Genomic DNA, 22,054 nt, shown 5'->3' on the forward strand with positions numbered 1-22,054 from the left:
AGGAAGAAAGCCTATAGGATTTATGGGACACCAGTAAGTGAACAAATATTCATGTTATGGGCATTCCAGAAGGAGAAGAAAAGAGAAAGGAAAAGATATTTGCAATTCTGGATCCATCCCTCTGGTATGGAGAAGAGGTTAGAGTTAAAATGGGCCTTCCAGGAACAATTGCTACTCAGAGAACGATATCAGAAAAAGTTCAAGAATAGAACCTACTCAAGTAAGAAATGAAAGGCGCCCCGCAGGTGTTCCAGCCCCAAAGATATGTGGATAGGTTGGACATTGGCTTGAATCTAGTAAGTGCTACAGCAGTTGTGCAAAGCCCTACAATACCGAAATGCTATTAAGAGTTAATGGGAAATCCTGAACCTAAAAAAAAAGTGAAAACATCCAAAATGTCCATTGACCAATGAATGATTAACACGTTATGCTTTATCCATACAATGGAATATTGTTTGGCAATAAAAACAAATGACATACATGCTATGAGATAAACTCTGAAAAAATGCTAAGTGAAGTAAGCCGGTCACAGAAGATCACATATTGTAAAATTCCATTTACATGACATGTCCAAAATAAGCAAATCTGTAGAGATAGAAAGTAGATATGTGATTGTCTAGAGCTGGAGAGGGCGTGGAATAGGAAGTGACTACTAAAGCCTTCTGGGGTGATGACAACGTTCTTAACTTGATTGTAGTGATGGTTGCACAACTCTGTTAATATATTAAAAACCATGGAGTCGTACACTTTAAAAGGGTGAATTTTATGGTATATGAATCATATCTCAATAAAGAAGTTATTATAAAAAAAGAAGGAAAGAAACTGGAAGGATTACTTGTACTGACATGGAATGGTCTCCAAAATGCACCGTGAAGTGTAAGGAGCAAACTGTAAAACATTACGTGCAGTAGGATCCCATTTTTGTATTTGAGGCGGGGTCTCACTCTGTTGCTGGGGCTGGAGTGCAGTGGCATGATCATAGCTCACCGCAACCTCAAACTCCTGGGCTGCCCTCTCCACACGGAAGCCAAAGTGGCCAGTAGAGGGTCAGGGGCACGGTGCCCACCTTGGCCTCAGGCTGAAGGCCAGGGCATTCAGGGAAGGGGGTGAGGCAGCAGCCTGGGCAGAGGTGGTCGCAGGTTAGGCCCTCACAGCTGGCCCAGGAGCTGGGCACACGGCACCAGCAGGCAGGAGGGAGAGCAACAGGGTTTGCAGAGGCGGCCAGCGCTGGTTTTCCCAGGGACAGAGGAACCTGGGATGCAGATGCAGGGGTTGCAGACAGTGATTTAGTTCCTTGTGAGAAAGGGAGAGGGGTCAAGGTACTAACCAGGCTGGGCAGGGGTGAGGCCATGTGGGGAAAGCAGAATGAATCCTGCTGAAACCATAGGCCTGTCCAAAGGGAAGGGGACTGACTCAGGGAAGGGGACAAATAGGTACTGACCCCTTGATGTCAGATCTCCTTATTACTCTGGGAATTTGCCTCTCTTTGATACTCCTGTTCAAAAAAGGATACTCTGTCCTTGAGAACAAAAAGCAGTGGGAAAGTGTCCTGAATTAGAGGGTTTTAAGGACACTGGAAGTATCCTTTTTTTTTTTTTTTTTTTGAGACATGGTCTCACTCTGTTGCCCAGGCTAATGGCGTCAACATAGCTCACTGCAACCTCAAATTCCCAGGCTTCCATGATCCTCCTGCCTCAGCCTCCTGAGCAGGTGGAACTACAGGCTCACACCACCACGCATGTCTAATTTTTCTATTTTTTTTTTTTTTTGTAGAGACATGATCTCTGTCATGCTCAGGCTATGGAGGCATTCTTGAGGACCTTGGGAGATGTTCCACAGTCCTCAGGGGAACTGTATCCTCACCACTGAAGTGCCCCAGGTTGATTGCATCCATGTGACAAGCTCTTTCAGTTAATGTATTTCACGCTTCCTTGCCATGGTAATCCGAGTAACTGCATGATTCGAACGTTTCTGAATGCTCAGGTTCATATATTGACTATTAGTTACTGTCCTTTAGGCACCCAGGACTGTTTGCCTCTACAGTCAATGTCCCCAGGATACTGGCCTTTAAAGTTCTTTAGTCTGCTTTTTGCTATTTTTTTAATTCAATGCTTTTAATCCTGGCTAAACTCAAAGTGACTGCTTCTGGAAACTTCAATGCACACCTCCCCTAGTCTTTCTATAATCTACTGTTGCTGAGAAATCAGATAACAACAGTTAGTAAAAGTATGTGAAATAAGAGAAAAAAGGCTCTGTGCAAGAAAAACTTTGAGCTCTCTCATAGAAGAAGTTTGTGATCCTTAAGAAAAGAATAGGGTTTCCCAACCTCAGCACTATTAACAGTTTGGGCAGAATAATTCTTTGTTGTGTGAGGTTGTTCTGTGTATTGTAGGATGTTTAGCAGGATGGTGGCCTCTACCCACCAGATGCCAGTATCCTTTCCTCCCAAGTGTGACAACTCAGAATGTCTCCAGACATTGCCAAATGTAACTGGTGGGCAAAATTGTCCCTGAGCTTGAGAATCACTGCTTTGAAGTGTAGACTTTGTGATCCCTGTTTTAGTTAGTTTGGGGATTTTTTTTTCCTGCTCGTATTTTTCTCTGGTTTTGTGTAGTTGTGATTAAGTCCATTTATTGATTTGCCTAGCATTTCATGAAAATCATGTGTGTGTGTGTGTGTGTGTTTCAATAGAAGCATAAGCTATACTCCCTAGCCTCTGGATACACAGGAAGGAAAATAAGCACAAATGTGTCACCAGGGCACAGATTCGGCCTAGACCCTCTGCAGGTGCTTTATCCACTCTCTGGACACTCTCTAGTGCCAGGCTAAGAGCCCCTGCCACACGACTCCACGCTCAGCCACTCCTTCCCTGCTCCTGCCTGGCCCTCAGCTCAAGTTCCTGGTGCAGCCTGCAGGGCTCTCCAACCGCCCTGTGTAAGCAACACTGCCCTTCCTCCACCGTCCAGCACCAGGCTTTCCCTGGACCTCTCTTCGCGCTTGGCCCATCTCCCATCACCCATCTCTGCCTGGCCCAGGCCCTTTGGCACTGAGCAGTCTGGCTCTTGTCACTGGCTCATCTGGTCTGTGTGGTACATTTTCTCTCCTCACCCACCGTAACAGTTCCTCGAAGGCAAGGCCGACTGAGACAAGGAAGCCACTTCCGCTGTCAGCTCCCACCCAGACCAGCCTGTGCCAGGCACCCAGCAGCTCCTCAAGCCCACTGGCACTGAATGTGGCATTCAATCCTTGCCAAGGCTTCCCTTCCCATCTGGTTTCCTAGGGCTCTTTCCAAAAACCCCTCCCCACCTGCCAGTTTAAATCCGCCCAGACTCTCGGCTCAACGAGGTGCTCCCAAGGTGGAATTAAATGTCTTCCCCACCTGCAGCCAATCTACCACCTCGCCCCACACACATCTACAGGACCTGGCACACGACTTTGTACCTTACATTAGATTTAGTCTGAGCCTGTCCCTCCGCCTCCCATGAACGCCTTGAGGAAAGGGGTTGGGGGCGGTTATTTTTAATTTTTTTTTTTAAGAGACGGAATTCACTTTGTCCTAGGCTGGATTGCACTGCAGCTTCGAACTCCTAGCTCAAGTGATCCTCCTGCCTCAGCCTCCTGAGTAGCTGGGACTACAGGCGCGTGCCATCATGTCTGGCTAAATTTTAAAGTTTTTTTTAGATACGGCATTTCGCTATGTTGCTCAGGCTGGTCTTGAACTCCTGGCCTCAAGCGATCCTCCCTCATCGGCCTCCCAAAGTGCTGGGAGTACAGGCGTGAGCCGCCGCGCCGGGCCTAGGAGCTGTTTATCTTTGTCCTCACAGCCGCCCCTCAACTTCCTCTGGGGCTGTCTAGCCTTTCATCAGAGGATGCTGAATAGAATAGAAAGGGATGCACAAATATCCCAAATCCAGAAGCAGACATCCTGGAAACGCCCTTGACCGAACTTCCTAGAAGGAGCAGTCCCCTGGGCTGTCAGTGTCCCCAGACACTCGCTGTCATCTCTAGCAAACTCTCCCAGGCTCCCGCAGGATGCGGGGAAAACGCCGAGGCGAGCACCTGCTGCCGGGCTGAGGCGGGCCATGGTGTCACATGATTCTCCAATCACGTGATCCCTAGAAATCGGGTGTAGGGAGAGAGAGGAAGAGGGGGAGGAGAGTGAATTGAGTAGGAAAAGCAGCACAGCATTCCTGGATGGCCCCGCCTCCATGTCGACGAGTAACCAATGGAAGCGCGGCAGCCTGGATCCCCGGCCAATGGGAACTGAGGTGGGCGGGCCATCGCGCCGAGGGGCCGTAGTCCGCGAGCTGGCCGCCGGCTGCTGCCCAGGGAGCTCGGACCTGACGCAGGTAGGAAGGCGGCCGCGCAGACCTCCCGCCTGCTCCTGCCAGGGGCCCGGGCAGGGCCGTGTGGGCTTGAGGTTCCTCTGAAGTCTCAGCTGGGAGACAAGGGAAGACCCGCTTACAGAAACTCCTTTGGGAGTTTCTGATGCACTGGAGGGAGGTTGGGGGCGAATAAGCAGTAACTGCAGTGACCCCCATTAGAAGGGGGCTCTCTCCCTCCCCAACATCCCGGGAGACTGCAGCCTGCTCCCCCAAAGCAGGGACCACCCATTCTTGAGCCAGCTTCTCCCCCTGTCGGCAGGTGCCGGCTCTTTCCTCGTGGCGTTGTGGTAGGTGGTCCCCGCGGCTCTTGGAGCTGGAGAGGCGCGCCTGGTCGGGGAGTTCGGAGGGGCTGGGAGCGGGACTTGAGACCTTGGCTTCCCAAAGGTGGTAGGGACTTGGGAGTGGTGACTGAATCTCTGCGCTGTCTGGGTCTTCCTTACAGCCTTCGTAGGGGGTGGGACGAGCTGACTTCCGCCTCTCCCCGCCACTTTTTCCTGCTCTTTCGCAGCCGAGTTGGCTCCCCTTTGGGGAATTTCCTCTCCCCTTGGCACTCGGAATTGGGGGGGCTGCCACCTAGTGGAAGATGACGGAGCAGGGTCTTGAAGAGGCTCGGGTTCCGCTGGGTTGTTTTGGCAGTGTTGGGTAGGGGTGAGAGGCTGCAGTTCACAACCCTGCGGAGAGGAGTCGGCCCCCTCTGCCCCGTGTCCTGTGTGCGCGTGCGTGTATTCAGTAGACGCACACTCTACTCCTAGCCTCAGGAAAAACAGGGAACTCACCGGAGTGCCAATGCTCCTGTGCAGACAGGCACCGCTTCCCAACAAGCCAGGGCAGCGCGATGGCCTGCTGAGGGTTGAGGCTGAACACCCAGGAAGCAGGTGGGGCCAGCTGTATGTAGCTGCTTTGCACTAGAGCTGTGGGGCGGGGAGGGGGTGAGAGGGGGAGTGGTCCAGGACCGGTCTTCTTCATCCTTATCTGGCCAGGTGGTGGCCTCTTGGGGATGTTCTTTGAGTTAGGGGAGGGGGCACTTGAAGAAAGCCATCGAAGGAGAGAGAATCTGGGTGAGTGGGTTTCCTGTGTCTCCTCCCCAGAAGTGGCCACACATGAGGAACTGAGGCACACAGGCAAGGAACAGCTTCTGAGGCCCTTGCCATCAGTCGCTGGCAATTCTAGGACTAGGACCCAAGTGCAATTTCCAGGCATCCCTGCACCCCCATTTCTGTCCTGACTGTTGCATCTACCCCCCTGGGGTTTGGGGCCCATTCCTAGGCACTGCCCAGGGTGCCGCTTGCAAGATGAACCCAGGTCCAATATGCTCTGAAGACATCAAAGCTGCTTTCTGTGACTTTTGTTTTTGTTGTTGTTGTTGTTAGAGACAGGGTCTTGCTCTGTTGCCTAGGCTGGAGTGTAGTGGCATAATCACAGCTCACTGCAACCTCTAACTCTTGGGCTTAAGAGATCCTCTTGTCTCAGCCTCCCAAGTAGCTAGGGCTACAGGCAGATTGTATCATGCTGGGCTAATTTTTTTTTTTTTTTTTAATAGAAATGGGATCTTGTATGTTGCCCAAGGCTGGTCTTGAACTGCTGGCCTCATGCAATCCTCCTGCCTTGGCCTCCTAAAGTTTTGGGATTGTAAGCGTGAGCTACTGTGCCCAGCCAGTCACCAGGACTTGATTATGACATGACCTCTGTGTCTGTGGGAATTGGTTTCTAGGACCCTCCTCAGACACCAAAATCTATGGATGCTCAAGTCCCTGATATGAAATGGTGTAGCATTTGCATATAACTATGCACGTCTTCCTGTGTACTTTAAATCTCTAGATTACCTAGAATGCCCAATACAACGTACATGCCATGTAAATAGTTATACTGTATTGGTTAGGGAATAATGACAAGAAAAGTTTGTACTTGTTCTGTACAGATGCACCCATATAGGCCTATGAGGTATACATAGTACACTTCAGCAACATTAACATTTTCTGGAATGTCTTAGAAGTAGTTTTGATCTGTGGTTGGTTGAATCCTCGGTTTCAGAACCCAGGGATACGGAGGGGAGGGCTGACTGTACTTAGTATCTCTGAGCTTCAGTTTCCTCCTTGAGAAGTAAGGTAAGCGACTGAGGTGGCACATGCCTGTAGTCCCAGCTACTCAGGAGGCTGAGGTGGGACTATCGCTTGAGCCCAGGAGTTCAAGTCCAGCCTGGACAACATAGACAGACCCCATCTCTAAAAGTAAAGGTAATGATTACTACATTGAATCATTGTTGCAAAGAAATAAAATAATGGAGAGTGTTGTTACTGGCTCCCAAGAGGTTCATCAGACGTTACTATTTTTGCTTCTCCAAGTCGGGTAACACCTCTGGGGCTGCCCTTTGAGCTACTGCTGAGCTTGGGGGAAGAAGTATGTAGGAAGTGAGAGGCTGGGTTCCTCCTGCTGACTCAAGACGGGCAGCCCAGGAGGCACACATGGTTCCTCTCCACACGTGGCTGATTTTCACTTCTAGGGTAGAGGGAGAGGCGGGGGTGGGTGGTGTGGTGGTATGTTTGGGGAGTCTGAAAGGGCCCTGATGGTGTTGGGGGACCCTCAGAACACAGGTGTCTCAAAGGCTTACCCAGCCTCTGTGTCCTCTTCTGTAGGCAAAGAGGGGACAGTCGTGGGCAGGTGGTGATTGGCCTGTGGGGAAGGCAGCCCAGATTCCACTGGCCACCATACTTCCTTTTTCACAGCTTTCTCAACCCTGTGGTTTCCCATGTCATCATGGGGCTGCTCCCCCCGCCAAGGCCTTAGTGGGGTACAGGTATGAGCACAGTGTCAGGTGAGGGGGCATCTGGAGGGGCCGGCTACTCTCTCCCTATAACCCAGCCCTGTCCTCTCCCGTGGCTACTGATGCCTTTCCCCCACCCCTGGAGGTAGCCCACATCCCCACAGATCAGACCCACAAAAATCACGTCTCCCTGACTGTCACAGGCCTACATCTACACACTTGCTCAGAGAGACTTGGGTGTCAGGCCATGTGTTGGGAACTCAGACCCACACATATACGCATGCCAGTATTCATGCTCCTGGTGTGCATGTGCTTGTGCATGTGTGACACACACAGAGGACACGGTAGGAAGCTTTCAACCTCCACAGCGTTCTGCTTGCCTGGACAGAGAGTTGCTGGAGAGGCTCAGGTAGTCCTGGGCCTGGACCTTGGCCCAGGGCTAGGTGAGTGAGTGGCCTCAGAACTGAGGGCGGCATGGGCTTAAGCTAGTTGCCAGATGCTCCTTGGTTTTTGCAGGTGGACCATGTGGACCCTAGTGAGCTGGGTGGCCCTAGTGGCAGGTCTGGTGGCTGGAACACAGTGCCCAGATGGTCAGCTCTGCCCTGTGGCCTGCTGCCTGGACTCAGGAGGAGCCAGCTACAGCTGCTGCAATCCCGCTTTGGTGAGCACCCTTCAACCCAGGCAAGAGCTGGCAGCCTGGGTTTCCCCAAAGGGTCATCTTCGACTGGCCGGAGGAGGTGGCTGGGCACAGGTCTTTTCTCCCCTCTCTTCCCAGGACGCACGGCTCACAGCACTGAGCAGGCATCTGGGCAGACCCTGCCAGACTGATGCCCACTGCTCTGCTGGCTACTCCTGCCTTCGCACCATCTTGGGGACTTCCAGTTGCTGCCCGTTCTCAAAGGTGAGTGTGCCATTAGCTCGACGGAGGGGCTCATGTCTGCATTTATACTTTTCCTGCACTCCCCTACCCCCAGGTAAAAGGGCCTCACTGATGCAGGCTCCTCTGTGTCCCACAGGCCGTGTCATGCGCGGATGGCCACCACTGCTGCCCACGGGGCTTCCACTGTAGTGCTGATGGGCGATCCTGCTTCCAAAGAGCGGGTGTGGCAGGGTCACAGGTGGAGGGTAGGTGGATGGGCAGCATGTGGAGCCTGGTGGCCCCGGTTCCAGCGCTGGTGCCCTCATTCACGTGGCATCTCTACTAAGCAACTCCCTGTTCTGGACAGAGGGGCAGCTCTAGGGATAGTAGGGGACAGAAGAGAATGCAGGACTCCAGGCCAGGTCCAGGGATTGCGGGGTAGGGGGAGGTCAACTCACTGTCTGGTCTTGCTGAGGCAGGGACCGGATTGTGAGGAGGGTGGTTTTAGGGGTGCCTGAGAGATCACCAAGCTCTAGTACTACCCCACCCCCTGCAGCTGGGCCTGCAGGCCCTGGTGCACCAGCTCTTTGAGCGATGGGGCAATGACCTTCACTGGCTGGGTTGGTGAAATCCCGATCCTGCATCATCCTGTCCACAGATAACACGCCCCTGGGTGCTGTCCAGTGCCCCGGGAACCAGTTCGAATGCCCCAACTCCTCCACATGCTGCGTTATGCTTGATGGCTCCTGGGGATGCTGCCCCATACCCCAGGTACAGCTCTGGGGAGATGGGGGCATGTGGAAGGTGGCGGGGACAGAGCTAGGGGCTGGGGGTGGGCAGAGACTGAGGCAGGATCATCTCTTCCTAGGCTTCTTGCTGCGAAGACAGGGTGCACTGCTGTCCCCACGGTGCCTCCTGTGACCTGGTTAATGCCCGCTGCATCACACCCAAGGGCACCCACCCCCTGGCAAAGAAGATCCCTGCACAGAGGACTAACCGGGCAGGTGAGGGAGAGCAGGCGCTGGGAGCCGGGGCGAGGCCTCATCTGACTCCAGCTGGGAGAAGTTCCCCTCACCCCGGCTGCCCCTCATGCCTCACGCCTCTTCCAGTGGCTTTGTCTACCTCGGTCGTGTCTACCTCGGTCTTGTGCCCCGATGGCCGGTCCCAGTGCCCTGATGGTTCTACCTGCTGTGAGCTGCCCAGTGGGAAGTATGGCTGCTGCCCAATGCCCAATGTGAGTGAGGGGCTGGAGCCAGCTTGGCTGTGTGTCCCAGCCACCTGGCCTGGCACATGCCTTGCCTGGGCTCCCGGGGGTGGGGCTGGCTGGCTGGTTGCTGGGAGCCTGGCTGACTCAGGACTCATGCCACCCCCTAGTGGGGGATTGGGGCAGTGCCAGCCGTCAGCCTGTCGGCTCCCTGCACACAACTGAGACTGGAAGTCACTAAGACCCGCCCTTGTTCCCACACAGGCCATCTGCTGCTCTGACCACCTGCACTGCTGTCCCCAGGACACTGTGTGTGACCTGGTCCGGAGTAAGTGCATCTCCAAGGAGAACACTACGGACCTCCTCACCAAGCTGCCTGCACACACAGGTACCAGGGGCAGGCCACAGACCTCATTCCACCTGCACCACGAGGAGATGGTCCCGCCACACTGTTCTGGGTACAGGTTTGGGGGCGGGGCTCCCTTTCCTCCCCACTGGGTCTTGCCTTAGGCTAACTGTAGGGTGGCATAAGTGGTAACCTCCATCCTCAGCACCTGTTTCCAGCTGTGGAACTGGCAAAGGGTGGGTTGTCCCGAGGGTCCCCGGTGTCACTCCTGACCTGTCCTCTTTGCCTCCCTCACAGTGCAGGAGGTGAAGTGTGACATGGAGGTGAGCTGCCCAGATGGCTACACCTGCTGCCGCCTACAGACGGGGGCCTGGGGCTGCTGCCCTTTCACCCAGGTACCCAGGAATGGGGGTGGGTAGGCGAGCAGAGGTGGCAGCCAGCTAGGGCCCTGTGCCCACTGACCCTTCTCCATCCACCCTAGGCTGTGTGCTGTGAGGACCACATACACTGCTGCCCAGAGGGGTTTAGGTGTGACACAGAGAAGGGTACCTGTGAACTGGGGCCCTACCAGGTGCCCTGGATGGAGAAGGCCCCCGCCCACCACAGCCTGCCAGACCCACAAGCCGTGAAGAGTGACGTCCACTGTGATAACTTCACCAGCTGTCCCTCTGCCAGTACCTGCTGCAAACTCCTGTCTGGGGAGTGGGGCTGCTGTCCTGTCCCAAAGGTGCATGGGTAGGGGGACAGCACTGGGGGCAGGGGGGCGGGGAGGGGGGCAGTAGCATGACCTGGGCAGGTGGGTGGCCAGACTCCTACTGCTTTGCTCCTCTGTGCTCTGGCTAGGTGACAGGTGACACCCAGCTCTGTCAGCTGTGATCAGGAGAGGTGGGCTGGGGTAGCTTGGGGCTCTGCACTGCGCCCCACATCGTAGCTCCCTAGACCACCCTTTCCTGCCCACCCCCCCCCAGGCTGTCTGCTGTGTGGACCGGCAGCACTGCTGCCCCCAGGGCTACATGTGTACGGCCAAGGGGCAGTGTCGGAGGGGGAACAAGACAGTGGCTGGACTGGAGAAGACACCTGCCCGCCCCAGAGACACTGGCTGTGACCAGCACACCAGCTGCCCGGTGGGGCAGACCTGCTGCCCAAGCCTGACTGGGGGCTGGGCCTGCTGCCAGTTGCCCCACGTGAGTGCCTGCCCGCCTGCCCGCCCCTGGATAAGGGAGCTAAGTCTAGCGGGACAGGAGCATCATGCCACCCCCGCCCCTCCCCCCAGGCTGTGTGCTGTGAGGATCGCCAGCATTGCTGCCCGGCTGGGTACACCTGCAACGTGAAGGCCCGGTCCTGTGAGAAGGAAGTAGCCTCTGCCCAGCCTGCCGCCCGCCTGGCCCAGGGGCCTCATGCGGGTGTGAGGGACGTGGAGTGCGGCTCAGGGCACTTCTGCCATGATAACCAGACCTGCTGCCGAGACAGCCGAGGGGGCTGGGCCTGCTGTCCCTACCGCCAGGTCAGTGTCACCCCCCACCCTCGGGCTGGTCATGGCCGTGGGCCAGGTCCTGCCTTGTCCAACCCTCTTACCCCCTCTGACCATCCAGGGCAACTGTTGTGCAGATCAGCGTCACTGCTGTCCTGCTGGCTTCCGCTGTGGGGCCAGGGGCACCAAGTGTTTTCGCAGGGGGACCCCGCGCTGGGACACCTCTTTGAGGAACCCAGCCCCGAGACAGCTGCTGTGAGGGACAGGACTGAAGACACACCGCAGCCCTCGGGACCCTGCTCAGCGGGTGCCCACTGCTCAGGCCTCCCCAGCACCTCTCCCCACCGAAATTCTCCCCACCCCACCATGCTGAGTCCTTCCAGCACCATGGACGGTGGGGCCTCACTCTAAGGCCCTCCCTATCAGAAGGGGGGCTGTGGCGAAAGCCACGTTACAAGCTGCCGTGCCCTCACCCAATTTCTGTGGACCCTGTGGCCAGGTGCTGTTCCCTATCCATAGGGGGGTGTGTATGTGTGTGTGTGTGTGTGTGTGTGTGTTCCAATAAAGTTTGTACACTTTCTTAACAGTGTCTGATTTGGCCACCGTGCCTGCCCTCTGCAGGGGTCCCCCTCCAGTGCCAACATCCACCCACCCCACAGAAAGACACACGTGTCAACCTCACCAGTTTTATATTTGCTGTTGCTCACAACGGCCCCATCACATTACCCCCTAGTCCCCAGAGCTGCCCCAGCCACCAGCCCTGTGACATCGTAGCCCAGAGGTAGGCTAGTCAGCAAGCAGCACCCCCTCCCCTCCCAGGGGTCCACAGGGAACGCCCCCTCCCTTCCCAGCCCTTACGCTAGCAGCTCAGGCTGGGCCGCCCCTCTGCTTCCCCACAATAGAGCTTTCTATGTACAGCCACGTCTATACAGGCACTGCTTCCCCCCCAGCCCTCCTCCCCAGCACCTCCCAGTGGGGGGCCGACCCCTCCCTCCCTCGGCTTGGAGGCAGACACAGGGTCCCTTCCCAAGACATTACCCAGCACATACCACAGACCGGCTCCGCAGGCCCCTGGGCACCTTTCCGGCCGGAGGTGGGGCTAAGAGCGAGGGCCCCCGCAGGCCCCTGGGGAGCGCACCCTGGGGACGGGCCCGGGTGGAAGGGGCGGGGGCAGACCCCGAGGCGGCTCCAGGCCTGGCGGTGACGCTACTTGACGTTGAACACCATGAGCGGCCGCTCCTCCCGCCGCTGCCACGGGCTCTTCTTGTCTCCCGCCTCGTCGCCCACCTCCGCCCCCAGCTCGTCCTCCGGGCTGGTGAGTGAGTCGCGCCGAAGCTCGCTGGCGCTGCTGCGGGAACTGTCCCCGCGGCTGCGGCCCCGACCCCGGGGCACCGTGGCCGCCCGGCCCTCGGGCGCCGCCACCTCGTCCAGCAGCGGCGTCAGAGAGTTGTCCTCCGGGGAGCAGAGGCCGGTGCGGCTCTCGCTGCTGCTCGGCTCGGTGTCCTCGCTGAGCGCCAGGCGCGGGGGCGCGGGCGGCGGCGGCGGGGCAGCAGGCGGGGCGCGCTCCCGCTCCTCCCGCGGGGGCCGGCGGCGCGCGGGCCGCGCCTCGTGCACGTCGACGCCCGAGTCCAGGCTGGCGTCCGTGCTGCGGCCCCCGCCACCCGCCTGCAGGTCGATGTAGGAGTGGCGCACTTGCGAGTTGGAGCGCCCGTCGAGAGACACGAACCAGGCACGCGGGTGAGGCTTCACGCCCAGTTCCAGCAGCTTCTTCTCGGTCAGCGCCTGCAGCTCCCCGTTGAGCTGCGCCATGGTGGATTCGTTGAACAGCACCGGGATAGTGACGGAGCCGCTGACGGGCGCCGAGCGCCCGCCCCCCCAGCCCTCGCCGCCGCCACCCCCGCCCCCCTCGCCCCCCGCGCCCGAGTGGCCCTGCATCAGCGGGCGCTGGGGGTCGGGCTGGGGAAAAGGGCGCGCGGGGCCGGGGGCCGCGCCCTCGGGCGCGGCAGGCTCGTCGCCTACGCCCGCGGCGCCCGCCTCGCCACCGAGGCGCACGTAGTGCGCGGGGATCACCAGGGTGGGCATGACGTTGCGGTAGACATTGTCCTTGAGGTGGTCAATGGAGCCACAGAAGATGAGCTGCCCCGCCTGGCTGAGCGACGGCGGCCGCGCCAGCTGGTCCACCGACTGCGACAGCAGGAAGTCAGGGGTCTTGCTCTCGGCCGCCCCCTTGTGGCCCAGGTAGTGATCAAAGGGTGGCGGCGGCGAGGGCGGCTCGTGCAGGAAGGCCGCGGCCCCCGGGGGCCCCCGCCGGTACTCCTCCAGGCCGGGCTCCAGGCCGCCAGCACCCTCGACCGAGCGGGCGCCCTTGAGCCCGGCACCCTCGCCCCCGCGGGCACCCGAAGGCTCGGCTGCCGGGCGGCTGGCAGAGCGCGGCTTGGCGCGGAAAAAGTCGTCCCGGGAGGCAGCCAAGTCCCGGGAGCTGGAGAAGGCCGAGTGGAGGGGGCCTGGAGGCGGAGCCTCGGGGTCCCCCGACGGGGCGGGCTCCAGGGGTCCCCCACAGATGAGGTGGAGCTGGGACATGGAAGTGGCCTGGTCTCGTTTGTTACCGTCGGAGGGTCCGGAGAGCTGCAGCTTGCGGTGCTGTTGCCGGGGCTTCAGGCAGCGCCTCCTGGAGAGGAGGGAGCAGATGGGGATCCTCAGGAAATGGGGAGGCCCAGAGTAGCTTCCTAACACAGCCCCCCCACCTCCCGCCGCAGCTGCAAGGTGAGGGATGGGCATAGTTGGAGGGCTGGGGAGAATGCCTGGGCCCATCCATCAGCAGCTGCGTACGTTTGTGTTCCCCTGGGGTGAACTGTGCAGGCCTTTGCTAGTAGAACGTGCCACGAGAACCTGGAAAGAGACCTAAGCCACAGGTGTCTGGCCGGGGGTCCCCTGGGAGTGAGGGCGGGGCTGGAAGGAACAGCCGCAGCTCACCTCTGGAGGGGCTGGCCTGCGGGTCCTGCCTCCTGCCTGCGCCCCGCCCCGCTCTGCTGCCCCTCTTTAGCCACTAGTCTTTCAGGGCTTTGCATGTGCATGTGAAGTCCTTTCTTTTCCACACCTTGAGGACCAGAATTGTGTTTGACGCATCTGTGGGGCCCCACTGCTCAGCACAGGACGAGGCCTAGGGCGGCCCCAGTGGGCGGAGAGGCTGGGCGCTCACCGGCAGTAGTAGATGAGCAGACACAGCAGGATGAGCAGCAGCAGGGCCAGGGCTGCCAGGATGGTGAGCAGGAAGATGGTGTGGTAGGTGCCAATGTCCTGGATGCCCGATGTGATGGTGACCAGCCCTGTGCCAGGCGAGGGCTTAGCATTCAAGTGTGGATGCTCTTCCTGCCTTTGGGGATGAGTCCACTCTCCCACCTCCCTCTCCCTCTCTCCCCCACTCCCACTGCCCCACTGCTCTCACCAGCCGTGGGGGAGGCCATGGCAGCCACCCAGTACCCCAGCTGGGGGGAGACGAAGGTCCAGTAGAGCTGCCGGCCTTCCTTCCGGATCACGCCAGTGCCATTGCGTACCCACAGCCCTGGGAGAGGCAGCGGTTGGATCAAACTCAATGTCCTCATCCGAGTCCCACCTTCCTCCCCCAGCACCAGCCCTGCAACCCCAGAGGCACTTACCACTCTTGGGGTCGAACCTCCAGGCTGGAATGCTGGTGCCCACGGCAAGGGCACGCGCCTCTGAGGGCACAGGCAGGGACAGGTGAATGGGACCTGAGAGTGGCACCTCTGTCCCATTACCTGTCAGCAGGTGCACACTCACAGCAGCCAAGGGCATCAGCTCCAGCCAGGAGCCATTGCCTGAGGGAAGAGGACACAAAGGCTGAGGGCTAATCCTAGGGTGGTGGCGGGGGATCGGGGGGAGACCCCTTCCACGCCAGGCATCCAGCATACCTGAGCTGGAGGCCTCGGTGCCCAGGAAGGCAGGGAAAGCCCGCATTTCCTGCTGGGTGCTGGCAGGTGTGAGCAAGGCCCAGAGCTGGCTGTAGGTGGAGCTGACAGGCAGGCGGGCAGCCCGGCGCTGGAACTGCACCCAGGGCTGGGAGCGGGCGCCTGGATGGAGAGAGGGGCTGCAGTGGCCTGGCCAGGGACAAGGTTGCCCAGGGACCAGAGCAGAAAGCCAGTATCCAAGGAGACGGGGAGCCACTGGGTCAGGCCACTTGGGAAGGCCAGGGAGGGTGATGCCCTGGGGAGAGAACTGGGCAATCATGGAATGTTTACCTGGAAGGGACATGGACTGGGAATTGCTGTGTGACCCTCAGCAAGTTACTTGCTCTCTTGGAAACATTGTTTCCTTAAAAACCTATAAAATGCTGAGGTTCAGATCATCAGGCAGTTACTGTCTACAGGGTGGCATGCACTGGGTTAGGTACCGGGGATGCAAAGATGAGTAAGACATCGCTCCCTGCCTTCAAGTTCACAGTCTAGGTGGTGCCATCCTTTCCAGTACGCACTAGAACTTGCTGCTGTGCTGGGAATGTTCTCTATTTGTGCTGCCCGTTACGGTACCCGCTAGGCACACATGGCCGTAAAGCATTTGAGTGTGGCTGGTGTGACTGAAGAACTGGATTTATTAATATTATTCATTTTTAAGAATTTAATAAATTTTTAATTTAAATAATTTCAATTTAAACAGACATGTAGCTAGTGGCTACTGCATTAGAAGCTTAGGTCGTATGCACGTGTGCACCTGTGTTGGGTGGAAGGGACAAACATACAAACGGAATTCCAATGCAGTGTGGCCAGAGCTAACATTTACGAAGCTTCAGGATATGCTGGACACTGTTACCTAGTTAACCCCTGTAATTAGGACAGTAGCCCCTGAGGTAGGTGACTTTACTATTATCAACCCCATTTTATAGGTACAAAAATGGAGAGAGAAGTTCAGTAACTTGCCCAAGGTCACAACCCTCGAGCCTGGATTAAAGCCCAAGCCGTCTGGCACCAGGGCCCAGCCTCTCGCCCATGGTTCCGTCCGGCCTCACTGTTAAAACAGAGGAACGCAGGGGCCTCGGGGAGCTTGCCGCCAGCTCGGGGAAGCCCCCGTGGAGCCTTGCAGGATGAGTAAGACTCAGCCGGGAAAGAGGGAGAAAGGTCTGGAGGCATGGGGCAGGGGCTGTCCAGGAACTGCAGGGGCAGGTGACTGGAGTGCAGGGCCAGCGTGCCGCCGCTGCCCCGTCCCTGGAGGGCCCTGCCAGCTCTGGAAAGGGGCCTAGGCTTTGTACTGAGGGCTTTAAGCCAGGGGGCAACAAAGGGCCCATTTGGCATTTTAGAAACCTGCAGGGACATTTAGAAGCCCCTGGATCAGAGTGATGAAGATGAGAACACAAGAACGTGGTGAGAAGGGCTCCAGCTGAGAATATAATTGGGAAGGGGTTTCTCCCACTCCAAACCCCACTGTGGTTCTCTAGCATTAGCCGGGTGGAGTGTGGCTCACTCACTGTCCCCTTCTGCCCTGCACCTCGATGGCTCCCCCAGGCCTTCCTTTCTGGTGAAGACACCCTTGCTTCCCCTTCACTCCTGTGTCCACACGGTCTCACTGTTCCCTTCATCAAGCTCTCGCCAGCCCGGCTACACTTGCAGGGTAGGGTTGTCTCAGCACTGAAAGCAGCTGCCCTCTACTCCCCTGCCCTGCCTGCTCTGTAACCACCTCAGGGTGTGCAGTGATCTGCCTATCTGCCTACTTGTCTGAGAACTCCACAAGGCAGGGAGCGGGTCTTCGTCACCGTTGCTCCTCGGCCCTGGCCACGATGCCTGGCGCAGCATAGGTGCTGCAGTAAGTACTAGCTGACTGAGACTGAAAGCTCATGGGTGGACAAGGACCACCGTGAGATTGCTCTGCCTTGTACTTGATAGGTAGCACCTGTGGCCTTCGAACATAGCCAGGCACCCAGCAGGTGCACAACAAACCCGTGTAGATCCACTAAGGATAAAGGTGGCAGGGAGGTAGGAATAGAGGGAAAATATAAAGCACGAGAAGCCCCAATAACTATAAACATTTATTGAACACCTTCTATGCTGGTTTTTTTTGCATGTTTGATGTTATTTAATCTTTACCTTAATTTGATCCTTCTGCATGTTACAAATGAACAAATTATGGTTCAGAGAGAGTAAGTGGCTTGCTCAAGGACACCCAGCTAATGTGTAAGAGTGGAAGTCTCTACACCCAGGCCAGGAGTGGAAGGGGGAAGGAAGAGGAGCTGGGGTGCGATGGGGGGGAGGAGCCTTACCAGGAGAGCCTAGGAGGATGTGCACAAGGTCCTCATAGAGGATGAGGGTGGCCGGCCGCTCGGGGAGTAGGTAGAGGCTGACGGATGCATACACTGCAGGAGGGGTGGCCTGTCAGCTCCAGAAAAAGCCACCCCCCATCAGGCACCCCCTCCATCTGAGTCCCAGTGGTTCATCCTCCCTCAGCCCCCTCTGTGTACCCCAGCCGGGGCAGCAGCTGCTGGACAGCCTGCCCCTCCGCCCCCAAGGACTATTTTGGGAAGGGGCTGATGGAGGATCAGCTGCTGTCCCCCCCTCCACCTGCCCCTGCACTCACAGGGCAGCTTGTCAACACGCCAGGGCACAGAGTTGGTGAGGAAGCCAGGGCGGGCAGCAGTGACCAGCACCCAGGTGCCCAGGCGGTAACTGAGGGGCAGAGTGGCCACGCCCTCTGAGTCTGTGGTGCCAGCTGCCAGCAGAGTCCGGTTCCCAAACACGTCCACTGAGGCCCGGGCCAGGGGCACCAGCTCCCCGCTCACATACACCTGCACCTTGATCAGGATCTCTGTGGGCAAGATGGGGCGAGGGGAGTGAGGAGGGAAGGGGAAGAGAACTGGGGGAGCCCCAAGATCAGAGGAAAGGGTGTTAGTCGGGAGGGGTTTTGGTGCTGAGGGTAAAGAAGGTTTGGTAAGAGCCAATAGAGCTTAAACCTCACATTGGCCCGTGAGGTAGGCGGGACAATTACTATATTTCGTCAAGTCTAACACATGTGCTTTTTCACATTTGAACATTTCTGGACTCAGGCTATGTCTATGCTTGATGATGTCATAATTACAATTGGCAGCATTTTTTCTTTCATACTTGTACATGAGATAATGGTGCATCGTACAGTCAATGGAATATTAGATTTGATTAAATATGCCTTTAGCCCATTTTACAGATAAGAAAAACTGAGGCTCAACAAGTTTAGATACTTGCACTACAGTTAGTGGGAGATCTGGGATCCAAACCTGGCAGTCTGCCTCTAGAACATAAATTCTTAACCACTGGATCCTACAAGACCAGTGTCAGGAGAGGAGAAAGAAGGGAGGGCTGAGAAAGGATGAACAAGTGGAGAAGCAGAGACCTGCAGGGGGAGGGGAGGGAGGTCAAGACCCAGCAGTTTGGAAGGGAGGGTGGAGGCTAGGCCAGAGTTTGGGTTCTCAGGAAAAAATTGAGAAGGGGATACTAGGAAATTGGTCATTCCCATGACTCATCCTCTTCCCAGAATCCTTTGCACAAGCCTGTGTCCCTTCAGACTTAGGGCTACTCACCCCAACCCTGTGCCCAAACAAGTACCTCCTGCCCCTCCCTCTCACATGCACAGCCTGCCCCCTCCCAGCTGGTCAGCTACAAGTCAGTCACCATGGCAACGCCCTCATTCCTCCCAGGAGATCAGGCAGGGAGCTGGGGCCCTGGCAAGGGGAAGATCAGGGTGGGCCGACCCAGACCCAAGGGAAGCTGGTGTGGAGGGGCCAGGAAGGGAAGTCCAAGCCTTTTGCTTTCCAGGGGAGCCTCTACCCTAGCCCCAGGACAGTCCAGCCAGGCTGTCCTGTAGGTGTCCTGAGCTCAGTGGGGTGACAGGGGAGGGACAAGGCCTTCCCCAAGCAGCCTCTCTGACCCCTTCCCACGTAGCACGGCCCCTCCCTCAAGAAACACCTCACTCCTACCTTGCTGCTAATAGTGGGTGTCATGCCTGGAAAGGAACAGAGGCCCAGGAGGCAGGTGGGGGGTGGGCTGGGTGCTGGATGCAAACCTAGGGGAGCCTGGGTAGACAAGGAAGAGTCTAGAGCTGAGAGCAGCAGGGCACAGGGAGGTCAGGGGGCTCTGTGGAGACTTCGGGAAGGGGAAGGCCTTAGAGTAGAGCCTGACACTCAATAGTGACAGGTGTCTTATCTCAGGCTTCCAACCCAGGGCCAGCACCACGCCTGCCCCTGGCATCCCATCCAGCTGTTCGCCTGAGCCCACCGCCCCCTCCCCTCCCAGGCAAGAGCCCAGCCCCGCTGGGTGGGTGGATGCACTTGACCCACTCTCTGGTTCTCCAAGGAGCTGGTGGCCTCCCCCCTCCACCACCACCCAGTAGGAATTCTGAGAAACTAGAAGGGCCTGGCCAATCCCCACCCCTATCCTGGGCTAGGAGCAGCTGGACAGAGCAGCTGGGAAGAGGGGACCCAAGAGTCTGAAATACTATCATTTGTGGGAATGCCTTGGGTTCAAGAGCCAAAGCCTCGGAAGAGGGAAAAGGCCGGGGAAACAAAACGGGGGTGGGCAGGTAAGGCCCGAGGGAGGCATCAATGCCAAGCTTAGGTGCCCTAGCAGTTCCCTTCCCCCTCCCCTCAACCTGGGCTCCCAGCCAGCTGCCTGAGAGAGCCCCCTATCCTGGCTCTATTCCAGCCAATTCCCTGGGCCCTCTCCCCTGGGGTGCAGGGGCTTGGGGGAGGAGCTTCCTGAGAAACTAGGGCCTCTTCCTATGAAGCCTTTCTCCTCCCCCAGAGAGCAGGGGAGACTGAGGCACTGGGAGACCGTTTCCCATTCCTCAAAGCCTGATATTCCACACAGTACCCCTGCCTGCTCTGGGGCTTCAGCCCTGCCTCACTCCAGGGGGAAATCCGACCCCCTCCCTTCATAAGGACCCTACGTCCCTCATCCAGACCCCCCTACCCTGCTTTTCCTGCCAGCTCCTTGGTAGGGGTAGGGGGTGGAGAGAACACTGGGCAGGGATGGGGCCCACAGGCAGGGAAGGCGAGAGCAGTCGCCAGGGCGGCAGGGCAGGAGGCTGGGAAGTGGGCGCAGGGCTGGAGTGGGTGGAAGCCCCTCAGCGGCCAGGCCCCGGGTGTGGGGTGTGGAGTCACAGTCTTGCTCTCCCGCTGCAGGAGCCGGCCCCACCCCCACCTAACACACCCACCTGGGCCGGGTGAGGCTCTGGGAGGGTCTCCACTGCAAAGGAGAAGGGAGATGGGGAGGGGGTGATCTGGGGGTGGGCAGGGGACAGGAATGGCAGGCTTGCCGGACGGGAACCCGGGCACCTGCCCTCCAAGCCGGCACTGCCCGTAGCCAGCCAGCTAAGCATGGCTCCGCGACCACAGCCCTGCCATGCGCCTTGAGCTGGGAATCACAATGTACCCCTTTTCTCAGAGCCCCCAACTACAGCCCCTCCTCTATCATGGGTTGATCAGCGTTTATGTGGTGCACCCCAAATTCTAAACCCGGGGGCCAGCTGGGGGCTGTCAGCCTCCAGGGCGCAGAACCCCATTAGAGCAGTCAATCCCGCCCACAGCCTCACCCACTCCCCCTTCTCCCCTCCCCCCTTCAAACCCAGCTCTAGGCGCCCAGCCCCCGTCTGGGCCTAGGGTGGCAGCCCATGCCTGCGCCCCCACCCAGCAGGGTTCGGGAGCGAGGAACCCGCAGGGGGCTGCGGAGCCGGCGCCCGCCCCAGCCCGCCCCTGGGCGGGTGTCTTCGGTAGACAATGGCTCAGGCAGCAGCGCCTCGCAGACCAGGAGGTAGGAAAACAAGTCGGGAGGGGGCGGCGACGGTGAGCCTGTGGACCCCCGCCCTTCCATTGTGTCTCCCCGAGACCCCCGCCCCGGACGGCCTCCCTCTCCCCCCTTCCTCTGTCCCCCATAAGCGCCGGCCCCAGGTCGCCTAGCTCCCCCCACCCAAATCCAGGGAACAGAATACCCCCCAATTGACGAGCGCCGCGAAAAGGGGGCTGGCGGACCAGGGGCGCAGGCCCGCGATCGGGGCCCCTCCGGCGGAGACTCACCCTGCGGGCTGGGGGGCTCCGGCGGCGACTTGCCGGGAGCCCGGGAGGCACCGCCGAGCAGTAGCCCCAGCAGCGGCAGCAGCCGCGTGAGGACGCTGGGGCCACTCGGCGGCGGCATCGCGGGGCTCGGCCCGGCCCTAGCGGTCCATGGCTCCCGCCCGGCCCCGCTCGGCCGGCCCCGCTCAGCCCCAGCTCTGCGCCGCGCCGCGCTGATCCGGCTCGCGCTCCGGCTGCGGCGCCCGCTCAGCGCGATTGTCTCCGCCGGAGCCGCCGCCAGCGCCCCCTGCAGGCGGCGCGCCACACCGCGGGCCCCCCGGCGCCGCCCCCTCTCGGCCCCGCGCCGCCCGCCGCCCCCCAGCGCTGCCAGCCGCCTGCCCACCGCGCAGCCCCCACCCGCGCTCCCCGACTGCGAGCTGCAGGGCACTGCAGTGATTAGGATCCCATCGCACGCGTTCTTGGGGAGTTCGAGAACCCCCGAAATTTGGTGCTAAATTTGGAGGAAGGATAATGGCTAAACAACACACTCTCAAAAGGGTACAGTCACGAGAGTTTCAAAAAAGTGTAAGAACCTCCTGCTCTACGGCCCCTTCTCTCCGCACAAACACGCAGTGCTAGGGGGCTAGCTGCGCAGCCCGCTTCTGAGCCTCTTACGAAGCCACGGGCAAGTTACTGAGCATTGTGGTCCTCAGTCTTCCTTTTTCTTTTTTAGACAGAGTCTTGCTCTGTCACCCGGGCTAGAATGCCGTGGCCGTCAGCCTAGCTCACAGCAACCTCAAACTCCTGGGCTCAAGCAATCCTTCTGCCTCAGCCTCCTGAGTAGCTGGGACTACAGGCATGCGCCACCATGCCTGGCTAATTTTTTTTTTCTTCTTCTATTTTTAGTAGAGATGGGATCTCCCTCTTGCTCAGGCTGGTCTCGAACTCCTGAGTTCGAGGGATCCTGCCGCCTCGGCCTCCCAGAGTGCTGGGATTACAGGCGCGAG

The 22,054-nt window shown here is 58.4% G+C and overlaps 2 protein-coding genes across 3 annotated transcripts; one reads left to right on the forward strand and one right to left on the reverse strand.

Annotated features, from left to right (window-relative positions):
* The first annotated feature begins 4,290 nt into the window (after positions 1 to 4,290).
* On the forward strand, positions 4,291 to 11,606 carry GRN (granulin precursor). Of its 2 annotated transcripts, none has more exons than XM_069481517.1 (13): positions 4,291 to 4,349; positions 7,663 to 7,807; positions 7,922 to 8,047; positions 8,163 to 8,271; positions 8,664 to 8,776; positions 8,874 to 9,009; positions 9,115 to 9,239; positions 9,474 to 9,597; positions 9,853 to 9,950; positions 10,037 to 10,282; positions 10,524 to 10,739; positions 10,829 to 11,059; positions 11,148 to 11,606. In XM_069481517.1, exons 2-13 carry the CDS (start codon positions 7,670 to 7,672, stop codon positions 11,283 to 11,285), a joined length of 1,800 nt encoding a protein of 599 aa, XP_069337618.1. In that variant the 5' UTR covers positions 4,291 to 4,349; positions 7,663 to 7,669; the 3' UTR covers positions 11,286 to 11,606. The 2 variants fall into 2 exon arrangements, with proteins under 2 accessions (XP_069337618.1, XP_069337619.1); XM_069481518.1 differs by having other exon boundaries at positions 8,163 to 8,247.
* A 94-nt stretch (positions 11,607 to 11,700) lies between these two features.
* On the reverse strand, positions 11,701 to 21,328 carry FAM171A2 (family with sequence similarity 171 member A2). The gene is made up of 8 exons (XM_069481519.1): positions 21,072 to 21,328; positions 17,606 to 17,833; positions 17,292 to 17,384; positions 14,956 to 15,114; positions 14,683 to 14,862; positions 14,472 to 14,588; positions 14,226 to 14,352; positions 11,701 to 13,694 (listed from the first exon to the last, which is right to left on the reverse strand). Exons 1-8 carry the CDS (start codon positions 21,187 to 21,189, stop codon positions 12,233 to 12,235), a joined length of 2,484 nt encoding a protein of 827 aa, XP_069337620.1. The 5' UTR covers positions 21,190 to 21,328; the 3' UTR covers positions 11,701 to 12,232.
* Positions 21,329 to 22,054: the final 726 nt, after the last annotated feature.

This window comes from Eulemur rufifrons, chromosome 9, assembly GCF_041146395.1.
Source record: "Eulemur rufifrons isolate Redbay chromosome 9, OSU_ERuf_1, whole genome shotgun sequence".
Taxonomy (NCBI): Eukaryota; Metazoa; Chordata; class Mammalia; order Primates; family Lemuridae; genus Eulemur; species Eulemur rufifrons.